Consider the following 21,044-nt stretch of genomic DNA (forward strand, 5'->3'; position numbering starts at 1 on the left):
ATCACTTAGAATGGTCGTGCCCAAAAAATAGAAAAATAAAGAAATGTGACCTTGTGTAATGCAACTGTTATGTAAAGCGCTCCATTAACTTCGGGTCGATCATGCTATATAAAACTGCAAGGCGTCACACGCTGCGTTTGTGCTCGGCCTGTGCTGGGCATGTGTGTTCATTCCATAGGTACACATTTGCAATCTCAACGAACATTTGTGCTCTGCCTACCAAGCTACAAGTTTCGTGCCCAGCAGTGTTGCCATATTTTGCGACCCATCTGAAGCCCAAAGCTGTCCAAGTATATGCCCAAATTCAGCCCAACACAGAGCAGTATCAGCCCAAAAACCAGCCCAATGTTGCAACTCTCAGGTTATGCACAAATAGTGTTCAGAAAACATTTTGCTAGGGGGCGTGGTTTGGACAGCAATGGGTGCAGGCGCCTGACTCCATAGCTCCGTTGATCCTCGGAGCGAGCATCACAAAAGAACTTACATGGGCTGAGAGAAACAGAAAAGTGAGGGCACCCGAGGACGTCGGAACAAGCAGAGACTGCAGCGCTGCTTAAATCAATCAAGCAAGCAACGAGGGATGAGGAAAATCCAAGAGGAAAAGACCCTGACCAGAGAAGAGGGCCCAAGATGGTGGCTGCAAGCTGAACTACCCCGAGGCAAAACCCATATTCAGCCACGCACACGGTGAGCCCTGCAACAAACCCGTTCACTCTCACGTAAGGTCAGTGCTGTGGAAACTCCATGCGATATCGCAGAAATGACAGCGCTGACATAGAGACAAACGGAGGTCCGCTAAATATCTGGCGAGAAACTGAAACTGTCACTGGTTGATGGGGCCGCCATTTTGGGGAAAACAAAAACAATAACGATGCGATAGGTTCGGAGAACAACGCAAAGTCTTGCTCAGACGGCGGGTGTGAGGAAGAAGCCTCGCAGATAGGGGGGGTCTTATATCACAAATTGAGATTATTGCATCCCGAAGTCTAGTGGAAGATCAGAGGCACGCCTAATGCTCCAACTCTCCCTGAGTGAAACCGAAACTACTGGCTGGGTGCCACCATCTTGGGATCGCACTACAAACAGCAACAAAGTTAAGCAAGGGACAACGCGCTCGACCAGCATAACGTGTGGGGAGCGACGAAATACTAACTCGGAGCGGAGGGTCCAAATTAACATTCCCAAGCCGTGCGCAGGTTCGAATCTCAGGGAATCAACAAGATAAACTAAAGGGGTAAAAAAAGAAAAAAAGACTCAAAAGGCACAGCCGCATAGCCCGATCCGCTCCGCATATTTTTTTACTCGCACCAGACTACAGTGTGATCTGCGGCATATAACACCACCAGCTAAAGCCCAGTGTAACAACTGAAAGGGGAACGCCGCCCAAGAGTCCAGGAGAGACCCAGAACGCAGTCCAAGAAGGACAATACACCTCGGCACCAAAAGACGCCACTTACAGGGAACCATACACAATAAGAATAATTGCAGGACGATGAAACTCAGCGGGATGCATAGCGTGGAATGGCCGGCTCAGCCGAAAACCAAAAAAAAAAACGCTATTCAACCCAGAGCACCACAGCAAGACCCATAACTAACATACAGCCTACATGCATAGACCAACTGGTCCTATTCGCCACTCATAGCACAACACCAGCCTGTGACTCTAAGACAGATTAGAATCGAGGAATCTAAAGACACTTAACAAAGAAGACCCATAAGAGAATCAATCCGAGCGGAAGGTTAGAGGAAGGCTCACCCTACAACAGGAGAAGAGGGGACGAGCAGCGATGGCTGGTAACGATGAGAAGCTCACGCAACAAGCAAAATAAGTCTCGCCAGACCTAAAAATGAGTGAGAATCTGGAATCCCCTATCAAACAAAGACCAGACATTAACAGCACGCTGGACATGATCCTAAAAAAATTGGCAGATGTACATGATCTAGCGAAATCGACCACGCAAACTATACAGCTGGAATAGGCTGCCATTAGAGCAGGCATACACGCAGCAAAATAATAGACTAGCGGAAGTAGAACAGAGGGTAAGCGATGTGGAAGACAACAAAAATCCAACAAGGCTCTGCAAGAACTCTCAAAAACAGCAATACTACTAAAACAAACAGCTGAGCTGGATGACCACAATAAAAAGGGGAACATCAGGATCCTAGGAATCGCCGAAGAAGACGGTTCATGCATGGCCTTCCTACAGGATATGATCCCTAAACTCACCAACCTGAAGGTCGATATGCCTGTGGAGCTAGACAAAGCCTACAGAGTTCCGGCCTATAGACCAACGAATATGGCTGCGCCGCGTCCCATAATATGCAATCCGTTGAGACTCAAGCATACGAAAGCCATTTTTGCATTGACCAGGGAATAACAGAATGTGATGTGGAACGGTCAAAAAATAATCCTCACTTGGGACTACTCTAAACACACAGTGGACATAAGAAAACTGTTTCTTGTACAAAGAGAAAAGCTGAGGAAGAAAAAATCCTCTTCTCTTTCATAGGTCCTACGAAATTCAAAATCACAGATGGGGGCAGAGTGCACATCTTCGAAAACCCCAACGATCTATCCAACTACTTATGAGGGCTGTCTACACGGGAAATGGAGCTATCGCAAGCAAACGCGAACAAGAGAAGAGCCTCACCAGAATTAGGAGAGAGCGTGTGAAGCTATTTTCACCTTATAACCGTGGACACTAATACATATACAACCACCTACCTCATCCTCACTATCTACCTCAATCAGACTATTATTTCTAATCACTCTGCTACCTCAAGAACCACCGTCCTGGATCGACCTTCAGGAAAGACTGCGAACTGGGAACTGTTTTTTGCACCTTGAAGGAACAAACCTCCGAAACCACAGTCGCAAACATGCATTTTCAATGACTAGAAGCGAGTACTAGAACAATAATATAATGTTATGGCACAGACCTGCATTCTAACTAGGGTGCAAATAGAGCAAATAAAATGGAAGTGACTGTGTACGCGAAGGAGATAAGCATTATAGAAATAACATCCCAGGGGAAATGGAGCAGGAGCTTTGCTGTCACACGTCCAAAATTCAAGATGCAGGACGCGGGGGGTGAGAGGGACAGTTTTTGCGGGTTGGGGGGGGCTTAGTTTTTTGTGTCATGTTAGTACTAGCACTGTTTGTCAGGCACTCAAATATGGCATCTACACCATGTACCTTCTTGTCTCCCAATCTTCCCACCTACACAATCACGCACATTGTGGAAACTACCAGAGCACGGGTAAAAGCGGATATTTTCACAGGGAGAGACCCGAGTCAGGGACAACACTCCCGAAACACCAGGAGCCAACGTGGGTACTATCACAATGAAAGGGGTCAGGGTCTGATCTTTACAACCCCAGCTTAGCTTCACATAATGACCATCCAACCTGAAGATAGTATCCTTAAATGTCAAAGGCCTTAACCACCCAGTCAAAAGGAAAAAAGTACTTGACTACTTAGCTAAAACTAAAGCGGACGTATTTCTCCTCCAGGAAACTAGGCTATCACAGGATGACGCAGAACGGATTCGGGCAAGATGGGTAGGGCAAATGGTGTGCTCTCAGGCCGTAGGGAAACCACGTGGAGTGATCACCTTGATAAATAGGAACTCCAAGATAAGCATAGAAGACCACAAATGCAACCTAGAGGGAAGAATCCTATTGACACACCTGAAAGGGGAGAGGAAAAATATCATGTACTCAATATATATGGTCCTAACACGGACGATGCCATCTTCTGGGATAACGTGTCAGAGAGGATGGAAGCGCTCCCACAAAAGTTAACAGTGCTGGCAGGCGACTTCAATATGGCACTAGACTACACCTTAGACAATCACATTGCCACACACTACCTCCGGGGGGGGCATAAAGTACTTAAAAATGTATGTACCAAGTACAACTTGAAAGACACCTGGAGACTTCAACACCTGGAGACTTCAACACCCGGATCTCTGGCTCACACACCCACCTAATAGAGAACACGGACAGCCACGAGAACAAGCTCAGATCATTCCTGTATCAGCCTTCTACTAAATGGCTGCCATTACGAAGACCACCCCCGTAGATAGAGATTCAACAGCGATGTTTTAAAAGAACAAAGTAATAGAACAGGCCATAAAGGAATACATTAACTTTAACAACACAGCAGGATCGGACCCCAAAATCATTTGGGGCTCCCTGAAAACCACAATTAGGGGAACGATCATGGACATCAAAGGCAGGATGAATAAGAATGCCAAGGCCCAGTTAAACCAACTACAGCCAGATATTCAAGAACTCGAATTATCACACATTTCAGACACAAAGAACGTAGGGGTCCTCACAAATCTTGCAAGGAAGAAATACAAATTCAACAGAATTCTAAGCTAGAGAGCAGGTCTGAGGGTAAACAAATAAAAGGCAATTAACCTGTGCGAAGCCAACAAATCGGGAAAAATCCTGGCATCCTACCTAAAACACAAACCAAGACAACACACCATCTCTGCGCTCAGGCTCCCAAAACATCACACACACAACATAATTAAATCCTACGCACACTTAGTGGTTTTACCAGGAGCTCTATAATAAGGACCAAACATTAGATGAAAAGGGCAGCTTCGAATACCTGAACAGCTTAAACCTCCCAAAAATAACAGCCGAAGACTCACTCAGTTTGGAGAAAGATTAGCACAACCGAAATAGAAATGGCAGTTAAGTCTCTTAAAACAACTAAGGCTCCCGGACCAGATGGTTATACAGCCACCTTTTTTTTTATAAAACATTTATCACGTTACTACAGCCAATGTTGAGAAGTTTTCAACCATTGCGAAGTGACAGGGACGATCTCTCAAACAATGTCCGAGGCGAACATTATAGTTATATCCAAGGAGGGCAAAAACACTCGGTTCCCACAAAATTATCGGCCTATATCCCTGATTAACGTGGACTGCAAGATGTACGCGAAAAAATCCTAGCAGTGAGGCTTAATGGGATACTCCCAAACCTTATAAGGAACACACAAGTGGGCTTCCTCAAATCAAGCATGTCACACGACAACACTAGACTCCTCTGCCACATTATCGACAGAGCAGCCAAGCAAGCCAACCCAGCAGTGGCCATCGCACTCGACGCAGAGAAGGCTTTCGACAGGGTATCATGGCATTTTCTAGAACACTGCATGCGGAGTTTCAACCTAGGTAGTGCTTTCATAAAGAAAGTTATGGCACTATATGATAAACCAACGGCCCGTATAGTGGTAAACGGGGCCATCTCTGAACCTTTTAGACTCCACAGAGGTACAAGACCAGGATGCACACTATTCCCCCTTACTATTCCTACTTGCACTAGAACTAGTAATCCAGGATATTGAGTCAAACAATTTGAAGGGTTTTGCCATCAAGGATACTACAACGAAACTAGCGGCATATGCGGATGACATCCTTGTCGTCACTGCATGCCCTGAAACGTCCATCATGGCCCTTATGGACTCCATAAATAGATATTCGGCTTACTCCGGCTATGAACTCAACAGAGAGAAGTCGGAATGTAAACCTCTCAACTTATATACCACTAGAGACCTATTGGGAGACTCGGGCCTCACTTGGCAAACCGGGTTCATCAAATACCTCGGCGTCTATTTCGACAAAGATCTTAAAAACACGCTAGAATACAATGAGAAAATGCTTTTGAGCAAGATAAAGAAGCTGCTTGAGGGATGGTCACCGAAATTTATCACATGGTGGGGGGAGGATTGAAACAATCAAAATGATGGTCACACTTAGGATCAACTACCTTACTTACATGCTCCCTCTAACCCTCACTGTCTATTTTCACCGCAAAATAGACAAGATGTTAAATAACTTTATCAGTCGAGACAAAAAACCAAGGATGAGTCTTAAACTAAGATTGGCAAACTCTGGGGGGGTTTAAACCTGACAGACTTGAAGACTTTTCAAACGGCCTTCCTAGCAAAACAGGGTAGCTACTGGATTCTACCAGACCAGGAATGCACACTGGCGTGGCTGAAAGTAGAAAGAGCCATGTTAAACAACCTAGAGCCACTAGCACTTCTAACAACCAACAGACACAACACTCTAATGAACACTATACTTACAAACACCAGAAACGCCCTACTGAAGGTTGATCAGAAGTTAGAACATAGAATAACAACCTCGAGATGGGAATCAATATGGACAAATAATAAAATAAAATACAAAGGCTCTATATGAAGACATGGGTGGAAGCAGGAATATCCCTTCCCATCCAGCTTGAGGATGAAGGGAGACCCATCACTTTCAGCTCGCTCAAAAACAAACACACCCTACCGGATATCAAATTATATAACTTCCTAAAGATCAAAGCGGCATTGACCAGAGTGAGACTGTCCAATGCCATGCCCTCAATCTTCCAGTACATGTCCAGCCTTAACAAAATGGGCCACCAAGTGTCACACATTTATAGGCTACTGCGCCCAAGCACTTCGAGACTCCATGTTAAAGCACAAACTTACAGGAAGTCGCAGCGAGGTAACACTCTAAGCGAAAAGGAAAGCCAGATACTATGATCTCCCTCCCAACCACACACACACACACACACACACACACACACACACACACACACACACACACACACACACTAAAGTAACCCCGGTACTAGCTCACACAAAATTCTGGATCTTACACAAACTACATTGGACTCCTGCTCGCCTAGTGAAACTGGGCATAAACACAAATGGCCTATGCTGGAACTGTAATAGCGGGAAGGGAGATCTGGCACACCTCCTCTTTTAATGCCCTAAAGTTAAAACCTACTGGGGAAAAATCTTTGCCTTTCTAACAGACATGCTAGGGTGTTCCCTTAAACCAGAGTTTGCAACCCTGGTAACGACCCCCTATCACGACAGAACCACTATCACAAAGAGATAGCGATCTACTCGACCTTTTGTTAACTGCCGGGGTTAAAATGATTCTAAATAAGTGGAAGGACACATCCAAGGCATCGTTCAAAGGGTGGCTCAACTGGGTAACATACCTTAGAGGTGCAGACGCGATGTCCCTACGAGACTCACCGTGGAGACAACCCAACAGAGGGATGTGGAGGGATGTGGACATCTATGGACAAGTACCTAGGCCCGTATGAACCTCCATGAAAAAGGCGATCGACTCCAGCCTCCTAGCTTTTAGAACAAAACTACCAAGCTCTCTCTCTCCCCCTATGCTCCTATACACTTACCGCAGCTCAGTCCCCTTTCTCCCTCCTACATACGCGAGACCCCTTACTAGAACAGAGGGGAAGGGCAGACTATAAAAGAAACAGAGGGAAGCGGAAGGTACCGTAGATTGTAGAATTCACAGACTTTGTGCATGTTCTATGTTTTTGTATGACTCATTGTTTAGCTTTGTGTGTTTGTTCTTTTCTTTTTTATGGCAAAATCGCAATAAAAATCGTATTGAATTTAAAAAAAAGAATCTTATTGAATTTAAAAAAAAATGATGTTGCCCATAAGCTCTCAATGTTTCAGCACGTGACCTCAATTTTCAGACTTTAATATCTGGTGCCCCACTTACTTTATAAATGCAAAAGCAACAGTTGATGGACAGAATGTAGAACAATGTCATACATTCACCCCAGTACAGAGATCTGGGCCTAAATCCATCCTTTTTTTGCTCACCATGGTGCACCAGTTTGAACCCAGCCATATGCAAATCAGTCTTGACCCTGTGCCTCATGGCAACAGTCCAGCCCGAACTGCCAAGCCAGGTCCTCCCTGGACTGGAAAGAAGCATCCTAGGACCGGTTTCGGGGTTTCACCCCTCTTCAGCCAGGATAGCTTGATTCCAGTAGCATGGAGAGCATGGGACCCACGTCTGGGCATACCCTTCCCACTCTGGGTGACCAATGCAGAAACGACAATTGATGGACAGAATGTATAACAATGTCATACATGCCACTGGAATCAAGCTATCCTGGCTGAAGAGGGGTGAAACCCCGAAACCGGTTGTAGGATGCTTGTTTCCAGTCCAGGGAGGACCTGGCTTGGCAGTTCGGGCTGCACTGTTCCCATTGGGCACAGGGTCAAGACTGATTTGCATATGGCTGAGTCCAAACTGGAATGGCATGGTGAGCAAAAAACGATTGATTTAGGCCCAGATCTCTGTACTGGGGTGAATGTATGAGATTGTTCTGCATTCTGTCCATCATTAGTTCTTTGTAGGTCTCGCCTAGCGACGCAGTGCAAAGCGCTGTCGCCAGGAGATCTATTGTTGACTTGCGTTTGGAAGGGGGACAAGATGTGCACGCGATGTGCACTTGTACGGCGTCTTTTACTGAGATGCACATCGTGTGTCTGTACGCGTGTACATCTCCTGTCCCCCTTCCATCGTCGCAAGCCTCATGCAGTTTCACTTTCTTAATGCGCGCGCACGCTCCCCTCCCACCTCATAAACAGTAACGAATAGCAATCGCCGTGGCCCTATAGTTCTTTCTTTAATAGAGCGCCCGTAATGCTTGCATGCAAAGAACTATAAACTTCACTCTGACTGTCCTACTTGCCAAGAATCATATGGGCAAATTAGAGGTTTAATGTAAATTAGTGTAATGGTAAATCTAAGTTTTATAATACTTTTTCTTAGTATTAACAGTGCTTGTAATGTGTTCACATAAAGGAACTGAGGGGAAACGTAACTTGCCCATTTGCCCAAGATCACACAAAGCTCAACCTCGATGTCGTGCCTACAGGTTTCAAAGCCGCTATCCTCAGCTTTACAGCGCTGTTGGGTTCCCTCACCCCACTGACCCTCCACCATTCTCCCACATTCCCACCGACCCACAGTCTCATCTCATTCCCCATGGCTGCCGCTGCTGTCTCACAGATGCTGATGCTCCGGGCTGCGGAGGGCTGGGGCTGAGTCACACCTGCTCCTCGAGGCATTGAGAAGGAAACGGGGGCTGCAGTCACATCACTGGGGCGGGTATGATGATGTGTGAGTGAAGAGATGAGTGTGAGTACTTACAGGGTTACAAGTACAGTGAAATAAAGTGAGGGGAGTGGTTCTACAGAATGCGAGTGACGTGAGGTGATGTGCATGAGTTAAGTGATGTGCATAAGTGGTGTCACGTGATATCATGGGGTGTACATACTTTCCTGCAACTTTCAATACGCAATGCGCGCTTTCACTTTCTAAGCAGCTCGGGACAATGGCGGTTGCTTCTTTAAAATAGGTCTCGCATTTACAAGAGTTTGAGCTATTCACGTTGTAAATAACAATACCTTTTATTTATGTGTTTATTATCAAAACCTAAATAAAAGGCATTGACATTTGCAATGGCAATAGCTTAAACTCTCGCAAATGCGAGACCTATTGCATATACTTGTTGCATTTGTCACCCCGAGTGAGACGGGTTTGCTCAGACGTGAGTCCCGTGCTCTCCATGCCACTGGAATCAAGCTATCCTGTCTGAAACCGCGCAACCGGTCCTAGGATGCATGTTTTCAGTCCAGGGAGGACCTGGCCTGGCAGTTTGGGCTGGACTGTTCCATTGGGCACAGGGTCAAGATTGAATTGCATATTGCAGCGTCCAAACTGGAATGGCATGGTGAGCAAAAAAACAATGGATTTAGTCTCCGATCTCTGTACTGGGGTGAATGTATGAGATTGTTCTGCAGTGTGTCCGTCATTGGTTCTTTTTCCACTTACTTTATAGTCACTAAACAACTAACAACTATAACTAAACACTTAAAAGGTCCCAAAGGCGAGACCTATTGGCTATGCCAATGCTTGTTTATGCTTCTAGTTGAAGTGGTCTGTTGCCCAGCTGTTAATGTCACTGGTTTGGTAATGCCATCTAATCTAATAAATACCTTGAATCTTGTGAAGGCACTGGATGGGCTTTGCTTCAGTGCAGTTACCCTCCAGACTTACTTGATTTGTACATCCATTGTGCTGAGGTAAACCTGTGTGTCTCCTTGAGAGTTAAGCAATGATGTCCCTTCGGGAGCCATTAGTTGAAATGGGAAAGGGGTAGGGGATCAAAATTAGTGTCAAATGTGGATTTTCACTCCAGTACTATTCTATCTCTGCCCATTATTGAGGGTAATTTATCTGAATCAACTAATCATGCCTTTTTGTTACTTATGAAATGTTCTTTAGCTTGTTCAGCAGTGTCATTAATTTTTTACAATTAAAGTATTTATCTGCTCTGTTTTTTAGGTCCCGCCGTGGGGATATGGGTTCCAGTGGTCCACGGCAACAGAAAGACCTACCTACAAGCCCACCGTACACAGCATATGTAGGAAATCTACCCTTCAATACAGTACAAGGAGACATAGATGCAATTTTTAAGGAACTCAGTGTAAGAAGTGTGCGGCTAGTAAGAGACAAAGAAACAGACAAATTTAAAGGTATGTGTATTGATTGCTGGAGCTCATACGTGATGTCTGGATTTCCTTGGCGAGGCACACAAGATTGGGTGGAGTGATTCTCAAACTAGAATATAGAATTAAGTCACAGTGCACAACAATCTGTGATGGTCCACAGAGTGTACCACAAGTTTCATTTCTTGAGCAAAGTGCATTATTTCTGTCTACACTTGTTTATGGAAAGCTCTTTTCTTCCCTCATGCTTTCTCTCTGTATAGTATATTTAGTCACACAGCACTTGACAATGTAGCATAGGAATGAAACCATGGTATGCATACCACGTTATGCACAACGCTATTGTCACAATTAAAAAAACAAATAAAAAAAAAAGTTATTGCAGATACAAAATAAAAGCCAAACAAACACAAATAATATAAGGTGCATTACAGTTTCCGTCTTATTCATCCATCTCAGTGCAGAAGTACAGCTATTATCACAACGATCCAAGGGATCAACAATGCAGTCACGTGTTATGTACAGTACATCGTAAGTGATAGATTACTCAGTTTCCTGGTCTGCTGAAATTGGGGGGGCGTCGCTGAAAGGTGTATAGATCATCCCTCTACTCACATTCCATTGACTGCAGATCCTAGTCCATTTTTGTGGGCAGCCTCTGCCTTCGTATATGACCCTCTCTGCTTGCATGCACCAGTCCATATCTGACCCCCAATCCCTGAACCGTGCTTCCATGTCCTCGCAATGTTCCGCTTCACAACCATGTATCCCAGGGAGACCCAGATTCTCTCAGTTCTAGACAAGTCGGTGGCCTCCCAGATATTAAGACATAGGCAGGGTGAAACCTCCAGAGCTTTATGACAAATTGATGACATCGCTGATGTAACCTTTCCCCAGTATGTCTGGAGGATCTGACAATCCCACCACTGATGTAGGTAAGTGCCAGGTTGACCACACCCTCTGGGACAGGTTGAGTAGCCCAAAATACCCGTTTTGACAAGCACCGAACTAGTGTAATAGGCTCTGTGTAGCAGTTTAAGTTGGATACATTTAAAATGGGATTGAATCGCCACGTCGCGGGGGGAGCGAAAGCCTCATGCGAGTCTTCACTAATGTCCCCAACATCGTCCACCCATTTTGCACGCGTCTTCCCCAGAGTGTCCAGTGCACCATTTAATATTTTACGATATGTTAATGAAATGGCTTTTTTGTGGAGATAATCATCTAACAATCTGTCCTATAGGGGTGAGGAGACCAGCAGGTCAGTATCTTTAGGTATAGCTTTTTGTAGTCCACTGTGTGCTTGAAGGTATCTAAATGTTTCTCCACTATGTAGTTCATAATCCCGCTTTAGATCACTGAACTGGATCACCTTTCCTCCCTCCCATAGATCGCCCACCCTCGTGAGGCCAATCAAGTCTCATTTATCGAATCTGTGTTGTAGCTATAACATTCCCAACTGGTATGAATCACGCAACTGAGTGGCCTGTGTGACTTTGGCCTTCCACCCTCAAGGCAGCGGTTGCAGAGTTCCAAAGAGAAATTGTGGTGGAGCTATGAGTGTATTTCGGGACCTGTTTCTTCCCTCCATAAAGTGCTCTGAGATAGTTGCTTGGGACCATGTTGTGTCTGTCCATTCTATATGCGTGTTCTGTCCCTGGTCGATGCACCCAATGATTGAGGACTATTAGTTGAGGCCCTGTAATAACTTTTGATTGCTGGCAGAGCGATCCCACTGTTGTACCCACGTTCATTATTCCAAAGCAGGTAATGTACCTCTGATTCCATGGCATTAAAATATTGCGGTGGGACCAAATGGGGTGTGTTTTGTAGGGCATAAAGGAAACTGAGGAAGGCCATCCTCTTATAGAGGGCGGCCGTGCCTAGTAAAGGGGCAGTGTCTTCCAGTGCTGCACATCAGTTTGGAACCGACGCAGAGGAGGAGCAAGGTTGCGATCGTAGAATTCCATCGGGTTCACCGTAATGTACATACCCAGGTACACAAACCCCCTCTGCAACTGTCTTAGCTTTGCAGCCTGAAGGGAGGATCGGGTGTTCCCCACTCGGAACATACACCAGATATTTATCCCAGTTGATGATAAAGCCTGATTATTTCTGAAATAGGGCAAAGATATGTAGGACACGGTGGATCGAAAAGCGAGGCCTGGCCAGATAAAGCGGAATTTTGTCGGCATAGAGAGATCTTGTCAGTCGACCAGTTGAGGCCTCTAATGAGGGGGTCACCCCTGATCCATATCGCCAGGGCCTCCAGCGCCAAGGCAAAAAGCAAGGGACACCCCTGCCTTGTTCCCTTGTGTAATGCGAACGATGCTGATCACTGACCATTTACCATAATTTGGGCCAATGGTTCAGAGTAGAGAAGTCGCACCCATGATAAAAACCTATGCCCAAATCCGTATCTCTTGAGTGCGACCAATAAGGAGGGTCATTCGATCATATCTAATGCCATCTTGGCGTCTAAAGACACATTTACCGAGTCTGGCCGCTCTACCCAGGACTCCATAAAGGCGTCTAAGGTTCAGAGCGGTATTCCTTGTCTGCATAAAGCTGGCTTGATCTGGATGAATCAGTTTAAGGAGGAACGGGGAGAGACGACGTGCCCACATTTTGGCCAGTATTTTAACTTCTGGTTCTAGTAGGGAAATAGGCCTGTAAGAGCTGCATTGCTCCGGGGATTTACCCTTTTTGTGTATGACCACAATATTGGCCAATCTCTGTACTTCAGGCAGAACACCCTTGTGTACACTTTCCTCCTACATCCGTATGAGGAATGGGGCAATCGTGGATGCATATGACTTGTAAAGTTCGATCTGAAGGCCGCTGGGGCCCATAGCTTTTCCGGACTGCAAGGCACCAATCGCCTTGGTCACTTCCTCAACAGTCAAGTCTGAATCCAGGTTTTTAACGCCCTGGGTCTCTAAAATGGGTAGTTTCATGGTAGCTAGTAATTCTGTTGAATCGTTATGAGTGGAAGTATAGACCTGCTCAAAGTGGACCGCGAATGCCTTCACATTCCCAGATTTGTCCTGCTCTTTCGTGCCATCTTGGCCTACATCCTCTGCCACCCATCTGTTGGCTATCTCCCTTGATGCTCCGCAACTTCCGCCCCATCTCGTTACTCCCCTACCTTAGTAAGATTTTAGAAACTCATGTAGCTAACTGCCTTAGCTCTTTTATTGAACACTCTCAGTTCCTCGACCCCCAGTAGGCAGGATTTATACCAGCACACTCTACAGAGTTAGTCATCCTAGCAGTCATGGACGAGCTTAGGAAGGAGGCCGATCAAAACATCTCCCAGGCCCTCGTTCTCTGGACCGGTCGGTGGCCTTTGACACGGTCGAACATGATCTCCTGATCGACCGTGTCAGTAATGCCGGCATCCAGGGACTGGCCCTTAGGAGGATCTCCTTCTTAAACGATCGTTTCCAAGCAGTCTGCCTAGCCAGCTTCTCAGCTGAGAAAGTTAGGCTGACCTGTGAGGTCCCTCAGGGGTCTTCTCTCTCACCCCTTCTTTTTAACCTGTACATGTCAGCCCTGATACGCTTCTTACGCAACAGTGAAGTAGCTGCTTTTAACTACGCCGACGACCCTCAGGTGGTTTTCATAATAGACTCCTCTGCCACCTCAGCCTCCAACTTTCAGTCCACCATGAACCTCATTAGTAACTGGATATACGCCAATCAATTGAAGCTCAACCCTGACAAGACTGAGCTGATCTTGACCGGCGGTACCTCCAATCCTTGGGACCTTAATTTCTGGCCTCCTCTCTTAGACAACCCTCCTCACCCAGCAGAATCCGTAAAAAGCCTAGGGGTCATAATAAGCAAAGATCTTTCCATGAAATCCCAGATCCGCGCGGTGGTATCATCCTGCTTCTTCCACTTACAAAGTATCTGGAAAATTTGCAGATTCCGAACCACCGAGGCCCTAACTCTAGTTCTCTTGGCTCTGGTCATCTCCCGTATTGACTACGCCAACTCACTCTATGTTGGCGTTCCAGCTTACCAGCTCCATCGCCTACAAATGGTTCATAACCAAGCAGCTAGGCTCCTCCTCCATCAACCCAGACATCAACATGTCTGCCCCTTGATGAAGGGCCTCCACTGGCTCCCGGTGGCCAAACGTTGCGCATTCAAATTGGGTTGTACCATCTTCAAATCCCTGGCCGGTCAAGGCCCGGCGTTTATCTCCTCTATGATACATCACTATACCCCCTCACGTGAACTTCGCTCCTCCCACTTGAATCTGCTCACTAGCTCTCCCCCCCCCCCCCCCCCCCCCCCCCAACCCCCTTCCAAGCGGAAACGAGCATTGGCATAGCCAATAGGTCTCACCTTTGGGACCTTATAAGTGTTAAGCCATGCAACTGTTGCATTCCAAGAGCAGTTTGAAGCGGCCGATCGGCAAAGCCTCATTGTGATTGTCACCCATTTATATATCGTGTAGTGGGGCAACGCCCACGAGGTGTCCCAGGGAAGCCAGATCGAGGGCCGACAGTACCACCCCCATCCAGTGACCACGTTGTAAACTCACTGAGCATGTACCTAAGCAAACTATCTCCAGCATTGTCTATCCTCAATGTACTAAAAAAAAAGCACCACATGCGAGACTGCATCAGAAAAACAAAATCAAAATACAAACATACCCCTTAGAACATCTCCGACCCTCGCCCCTCACTCTGCCTTCCTGCAACGTGGACGTAGAACTGCCCACCCCCCAATTTTGCAGAGTGCCTGTGTACCCTGAACCAGTAATCTGTGTGAAGGGGAACGCTACACAGCTGGAACTTCCTTAACTCAAAAGGCCGGACCACCTTTATTCCTAGGTATACGAGCCCGTTGTATAACATGCTGCAAATTAAAGTCCATATCTGTTGAGTATCATATGAAACCTCCTTTGATAGTCTCATTTTTAACCATAGCAAGTGGAGGAAGGCCGTGCGACCTACACTGCGGCCGATTATCACTCTGTGCCCCTCATGCATAAGATAACAGTTTGCAGTCCATGGAAGGGCGCGGGTCTGAAGTTTTCTCCTGGAGCAGTTTCACAGTCCATCTGAGCGATTTCGAGGATTTTTGGAGCGTCGCCAGTCTTCGGTTGCTTTAACCCGGTCTCCCAGGTTGCGCAGATCGGCGCGTATGAGAGTGACCTCTGAGGCCACCATCTCGATATTGTTTCAGCGCTGAGCGGACCCCCCCTGTATGGCAGCCATAACATCCACTAGGGTTAGGGCTTCCTCCTCCACCTGTTCCTTTCCATCTTGTGCTGCGACTTTCTCCTCCTTGGCCTCCACCTTGGAATGAGCAATTTTTGCCAGTTTCAACCGCGGTTGCCATGTCGGTAGGGTCGCCACCCCAACGGTGCTCCAGCGGTTAACACCACACTCGATTCCGCAAAAATAAGGGCCACTGCTTGTTAGTGAAGCCTCTAAGCGCAGTTCAAATCGTGTCAGCCCCCCCGGCTCGCCGGTAGCTGATCTATTATGCTAGGCCACAGGCAAGAAAATTGACTTTTAGGAGCAAGACTGTCTCTAGATTCCCATGTTGCACTGTCAAGATTAGCTAGATCTGTGTTCCTGGTGATGCCAAATGGGGCCGGTTTTTTGATATTGCACCCTGCTCTGAACACAGGCTCTCAAGCCCCAGTTGGGCTTTCGTGGTGCAGTGTCTGTGCGGGGGCCTCGAATTCGGCGCTTTGCAGGGATGGAGTGGAGGCCTCCGCTCTTCCCCCTGCCGTGGAGCGCCAAACTACGATCACATCGCGTGAGGACTTCGAGGCCCACCTCGTGAATTGGAGCTCCTCCAGCTGTGCAGGCTGACTGATGGGTCGCAAAGGTCTCCCGGGGCCACCGCAGGGCTTCAGCGATGTCGGAGCAGGAAGGGCAGTGATCGGAGGCCCGGTAAAGGTGCACAAGGCCAGTGAGAGAGGACTCGCTCCGGGGGCCACAGGTCCTACCTCACAGCTTGAGTCGGCCCAGGGTGACGCTTTGTGCCTGCGCTGCTTCCTCCTCCCAGCTCGTCCCGAGGCTCTCAGCGACATCTCTTCGCAGAGTGGTCAATCGCTCCGTTTTAGATGGGAGCCTCAGCGTGTCTGGAAGCTCAGCGTAGGCTTGGTGCTCTGGCAAATCCAGATGCATCTAGCGGATATGGAGGAATTCTCCTGCTGATTGATCATGTGTGCCTCCTCGACCAAGTCTACATCAGGGGTGTGGAATTGTTTTTGAGTGTTACTTGTCGAACGGACAAAATAGTACAGGGTCCGTGATCTGAGCTCGTTTTCCTAGATGCCATTTTGGGTCCTGGCTGGCCACGCCCCCCTATTGTCACAATCTTGTGGCTTATGCCTTTTAATTTTTAGTGCAGGCAAAGACCAAGTCGGTGATTTTTTTTCTTTTTTTACTTTCTTTTCTTGCATACTGGTATTAACAATAACTTTTTAAAAATGTTCCTATCCCCTATCTCTTAAAACGTGCGCCAATTTCTTGTTGATCAGTTTTACAGGCTTCTTCTTACAGTACAGAAATGTCACCTTTGTTAGTCCTAAACACTTTAGGGTAATTTGCCCTATTGTGATAGCTGTTCAACAGTCTTGGTGCCAAAGATAGATGAGCTTACCTTAGTAGGCTGTGTTCCACAGTAGAGAATTGTCCGCAGTGTAGCTGCATCAGTAACTTTGCCTTTTATCTACCATTTCCTCCGTACATGGTTCGAAGGCGGGTTCTGTGTTATGGAAGAGCTATTTTACCTGGCATAGAATGTGGTCTGGTAAAACTGATGTTATGGTTCTATGTGTACAATATATAATATCCAGCTTTCTCAGGTACTGCTGTTCAAACATTCTCAGTCTGTCCAACCATGTCCACCCCCATCCCCCAAACCGGACAAACTGGCAGCCTCACCTTCTAACCCAAAAATGTCTCACATAACGATCCATCAGTTGGGTGAATGGTGTACCTTAGTAGTCTGCACATTTCTATGACTGCATTAAGTTCATTGTGTGCAGATGGCAGAAGTGAGAGTATCTTAATTTTTAAGCTTAATTGTGTGAACACCAACACCCCATGTATGTAAAAGCTATGTGCCTGAGTTTGTGTTGGTGGTGGCCTGATGTACTGTACACTCCTATATTCGATGTTTCACCCCAGTTCAGTGTAGCCTTTATTCTATGTGGAGCTAAGAGACATTTGCCAGATCTTGCATGATTTACTCAAGATTGTTTAACTCCATTTATCACATAAAATCACCAAAATAAGCAGTAGATCTGCCCTTTGAAGGAGGTACTTTGTTTTATCTTTTGTTGGTAAGAATGTTTCTGCATTGTTTTTATGATAAAGTTGTAAAAGGGGACTACAAGCGAGCCTTGCACTGAAATGTGCAGTACATGTTTCATGCTGATTAACCAATTACTCAAGAATGCTCCAGAGGAGGGATATCTCCAGTAGATATTTTTTTCATGTCACACTTTACCTTTTTGCACATTGTGCTTTCTAAATGCAAAAATTACTGCATTGAGGCATCAGCTGTTGTTCGTAGTTCAATTTCCCATGTGACTTTTCCGTGCACCCCCCCCACTGCCTCCTCGTGACTAGTTGGTTATCGGCCAGACGTTTGTAGAGTTTGTGTTGTGAACTCTAAATCCTTAATGTTGACTGCAGCGTGATGACTTTCTACTGCAGCAAGCATATAGCAATGCTTTGAAATGCTGCAGAAGTGTACTTTTTCGTCCTGTTCGTTTTAGTTCAGTTATTGTCCTTTGTGTTAATTAAGGATTGTTTTTACGATTTGTCACTTAAAGGCCGTTTCTGAGGGCAGGGGCAAGAGGGCTGCAAAGGTGAGACCAGGGGTGGGGAAAGGATGGATGAGGGAGCTTTGCCAATGTAATGATTTTTCAGACCAACCCTGGGGGAATAAACCCTTGTTTCTCACAAGATAGAGAAAACGTGTTGTGAAGCCTTATACAACCAGTCAGTAAGAGGGGACATGAGAGGCAATGAAGTACATTTGAGGAGTGGCTTGGTTGGGAGTAGGTGCTCGACATGGCAAAGTCCAGACATGCCCTTGGAAACGGCGGACTCTGGTCTCCTCTCCCTCCAATGATGCGAATTACACCTTTTCAAACTATACCACAATCAATACGTTACTGTGGGGATGTACCTGTAGTTAGTGGGATGGAAAGCTACTATTAGCCACATTGCTGCTTCTAACGCCTTTTTTATTTAAAACTTTTTATTCATTTGAAAGAACATGTTGCAGCATATAAATTGACAGTTATTATTCATGAGCAAGACAGTAGCAGACATTCCCAGAATCTAAAACTTACATTGTGACTTAAATATTTGCTTTATAGCCCGAGGCCCATAGTCCATTGATCTATACAGCACGACGGTTTATCATGGGGCGGTGCGTCCATTGGTTTATGACCGCCAACTTGGCTGCCCAATAATATGATCGGATTGTCACAGAACTGACTGAAAACTTGCGTATGTTTGCTGAACCTCTGTTGCTTGGTCCTGCAATTTCTAGATGTGTCGCACTCTCAGTTGCTTTCTCATGCTGTCTGCTCATGTCATTCTGCTCTCGTACATCTCAACCCCTCCTGTCTGCGTCACACCATTTTTTTTTTTTCTGCTGCTGGTCTTTCTGCTGACATCTGACCCTCTGAGTGCTCCTGTTCCAAGTCATCTTCCTACATGAATCTTAAACGCTCGGGTCTGCTTCTGACTTGTCTGGTTCTTTGAAATTGTCTCCCGCTCTCTGTACACATGTCTCAGATTCTCTTCTTCTGCTGATCCTTCTGCGGGTGTTACCCCCCTCTGATCTGTGTTCATGGTCCCTGTACATGTTCTATGTCATTGTTTGTGTGTCTCACACATACTTTCTCCATCTTCCCTTTGTGCTGATCTCTGACCTCTCAATATTTGGTTCTGGTCTCTGTGCAAGTTCCTCACTATTGGTTTTGTGTGTCGTTCTCTTTCTGCTGGTATTGCGCATTAAGTGTAATATTGCGAGGTATATATGTACCTTACCATTTGCCCCTGCTTTCTTTTTACACATCTCCATGTTGGACATCTGTTTGTGTTCTATCTGCTAGTGTTCTAACGTTGAGGTGTGATACTGTCCTCTGTAAATGTCTCTCTTCCTAGCATCTGACACTTTTCTGAATGGTTTGTGCTTTTGCATGTCAGTTGAATTTCTGTTGCTTCGTCCTGCAATGTCTGCGTATGTCTCACCTCATACCGATTTCTCCTGCTGACTGATCATGTGTGCCTCCTCGACCAAGTCTACATCAGGGGTGTGGAATTGTTTTTAAAAGTTTTACTTGTCGAACGGACAAAATAGTACAGAAACCACTTGCCTTACCTCTTCACTAAATCAATTTAGATGGGCAGGTAGAGTGAACATTTGGGTTTAAATATTCAAACACTTGATAAATTGAAGCTGCCATTTGGAAGGAGTGTCAACAAAAATTCCATATAGGAATCGCAAATTACACATTAAAACGATGTACAATAATGTATTTGCAAAAAATGTAAAAGTCAGTCACATAGCTAGAACCAAGCAGATATCCACAAAATATTTGAGATCCAGGCAATAGTCAGGGATGGATATGAATGCGATCTGTGATTATATCTAGATGAGTGTCCTGTTCAGGAAAGCATGACTCCTCAATCTGTCCTGGGAAGAGCATGAGAATTCCTTTTTTTCAAAAGGGATGGTTCTGCATATTTCTGCCCCAATTAGACCTTTGCAGCGTGAATCTTTCTGGATTCACTATGCTGTGCATTATTCCGCGATCTTGTGGTTGGGTCCGGATTCGTAGTCTTTTCTTTGTTTTTTTTTTTTTTTAATTTTTTTTTTTTTTTGTAGCCCAGGTGGGCGGCGACGACCCACCATTTGGTGCACCTCCCGTGACGTCGTCGTGCTTCCTGCGGAAGTCCCACCTTTGGGGCGCCATCTTCAGATTCTTTTTTTCCGCCGTTGGGTCTGGATCGTCATCGGGAAGCTCCAGAATTACAATCGAAGGAAGAAGGAAAAGCGAGTTTCGTCGATAAATAACTACGAAGATATCACAGGAAGGGAATATATTACATCAGGAGCGCGAAGAAGGAAGTGTTCCGCCTTTTTCTGCGACGCCCTTGGAGAATGCACACTCAAAGGCCCTGAGCGCAACGGACAAGACTCCATTCAAGTTCTGCCCTAACTGCCACCACAAGTTCGCGCAGAAGGACCAGCATCCGGTCTGCAACCTCTGCCTACCGGTCGACCACCAGAGCAAGGACTGCAACGCCTGCTCAGCCTTCGCGCCGAAGACGCTCCGGGTGAGAGAACGTCAGAGAAGAGCCAACGCCAGCATGGATGGCAAGGGTAAGGCCCCGTCGCTCTACAATCCGGGCCTCTCCACAGACTGAGGACAACGTCGCCGAGGGACCCGAAAACTTCACGGTCGTAGAGACCGACAAGAAAAATGAAGACTAGGTAAGAGAATAGTCGAGCTCAAAACACCCGAAAATGCCTCGCAAACCCAAGGGGGACTCGAGAAAATCTGATTCAAAGTCCACAAAGGGAGCCCCGGCGCCGAAAACTTCGACCAAGTCGGGAACCATGGACAAGAGGCCGAGCGGATCCTTCGAAAAGGACTCCCTGGTGCCAAA

The 21,044-nt window shown here is 46.3% G+C and overlaps 1 protein-coding gene across 4 annotated transcripts in view; it reads left to right on the forward strand.

Moving 5' to 3' along the window:
• The window catches only part of EIF4H (eukaryotic translation initiation factor 4H), a 147,904-nt gene that overhangs the window by 20,633 nt on the left and 106,227 nt on the right, over positions 1-21,044 (forward strand). For all 4 annotated transcript variants that reach the window (XM_085649772.1, XM_085649773.1, XM_085649774.1 and 1 more), the window contains exon 2: positions 10,209-10,399. In XM_085649772.1, the coding sequence (XP_085505898.1) occupies positions 10,209-10,399 (191 nt within the window). The remainder of the gene's footprint in view (positions 1-10,208; positions 10,400-21,044) is intronic.

This window comes from Triturus cristatus, chromosome 3_2 (genome assembly GCF_964204655.1).
Source record: "Triturus cristatus chromosome 3_2, aTriCri1.1, whole genome shotgun sequence".
Lineage (NCBI taxonomy): Eukaryota > Metazoa > Chordata > Amphibia > Caudata > Salamandridae > Triturus > Triturus cristatus.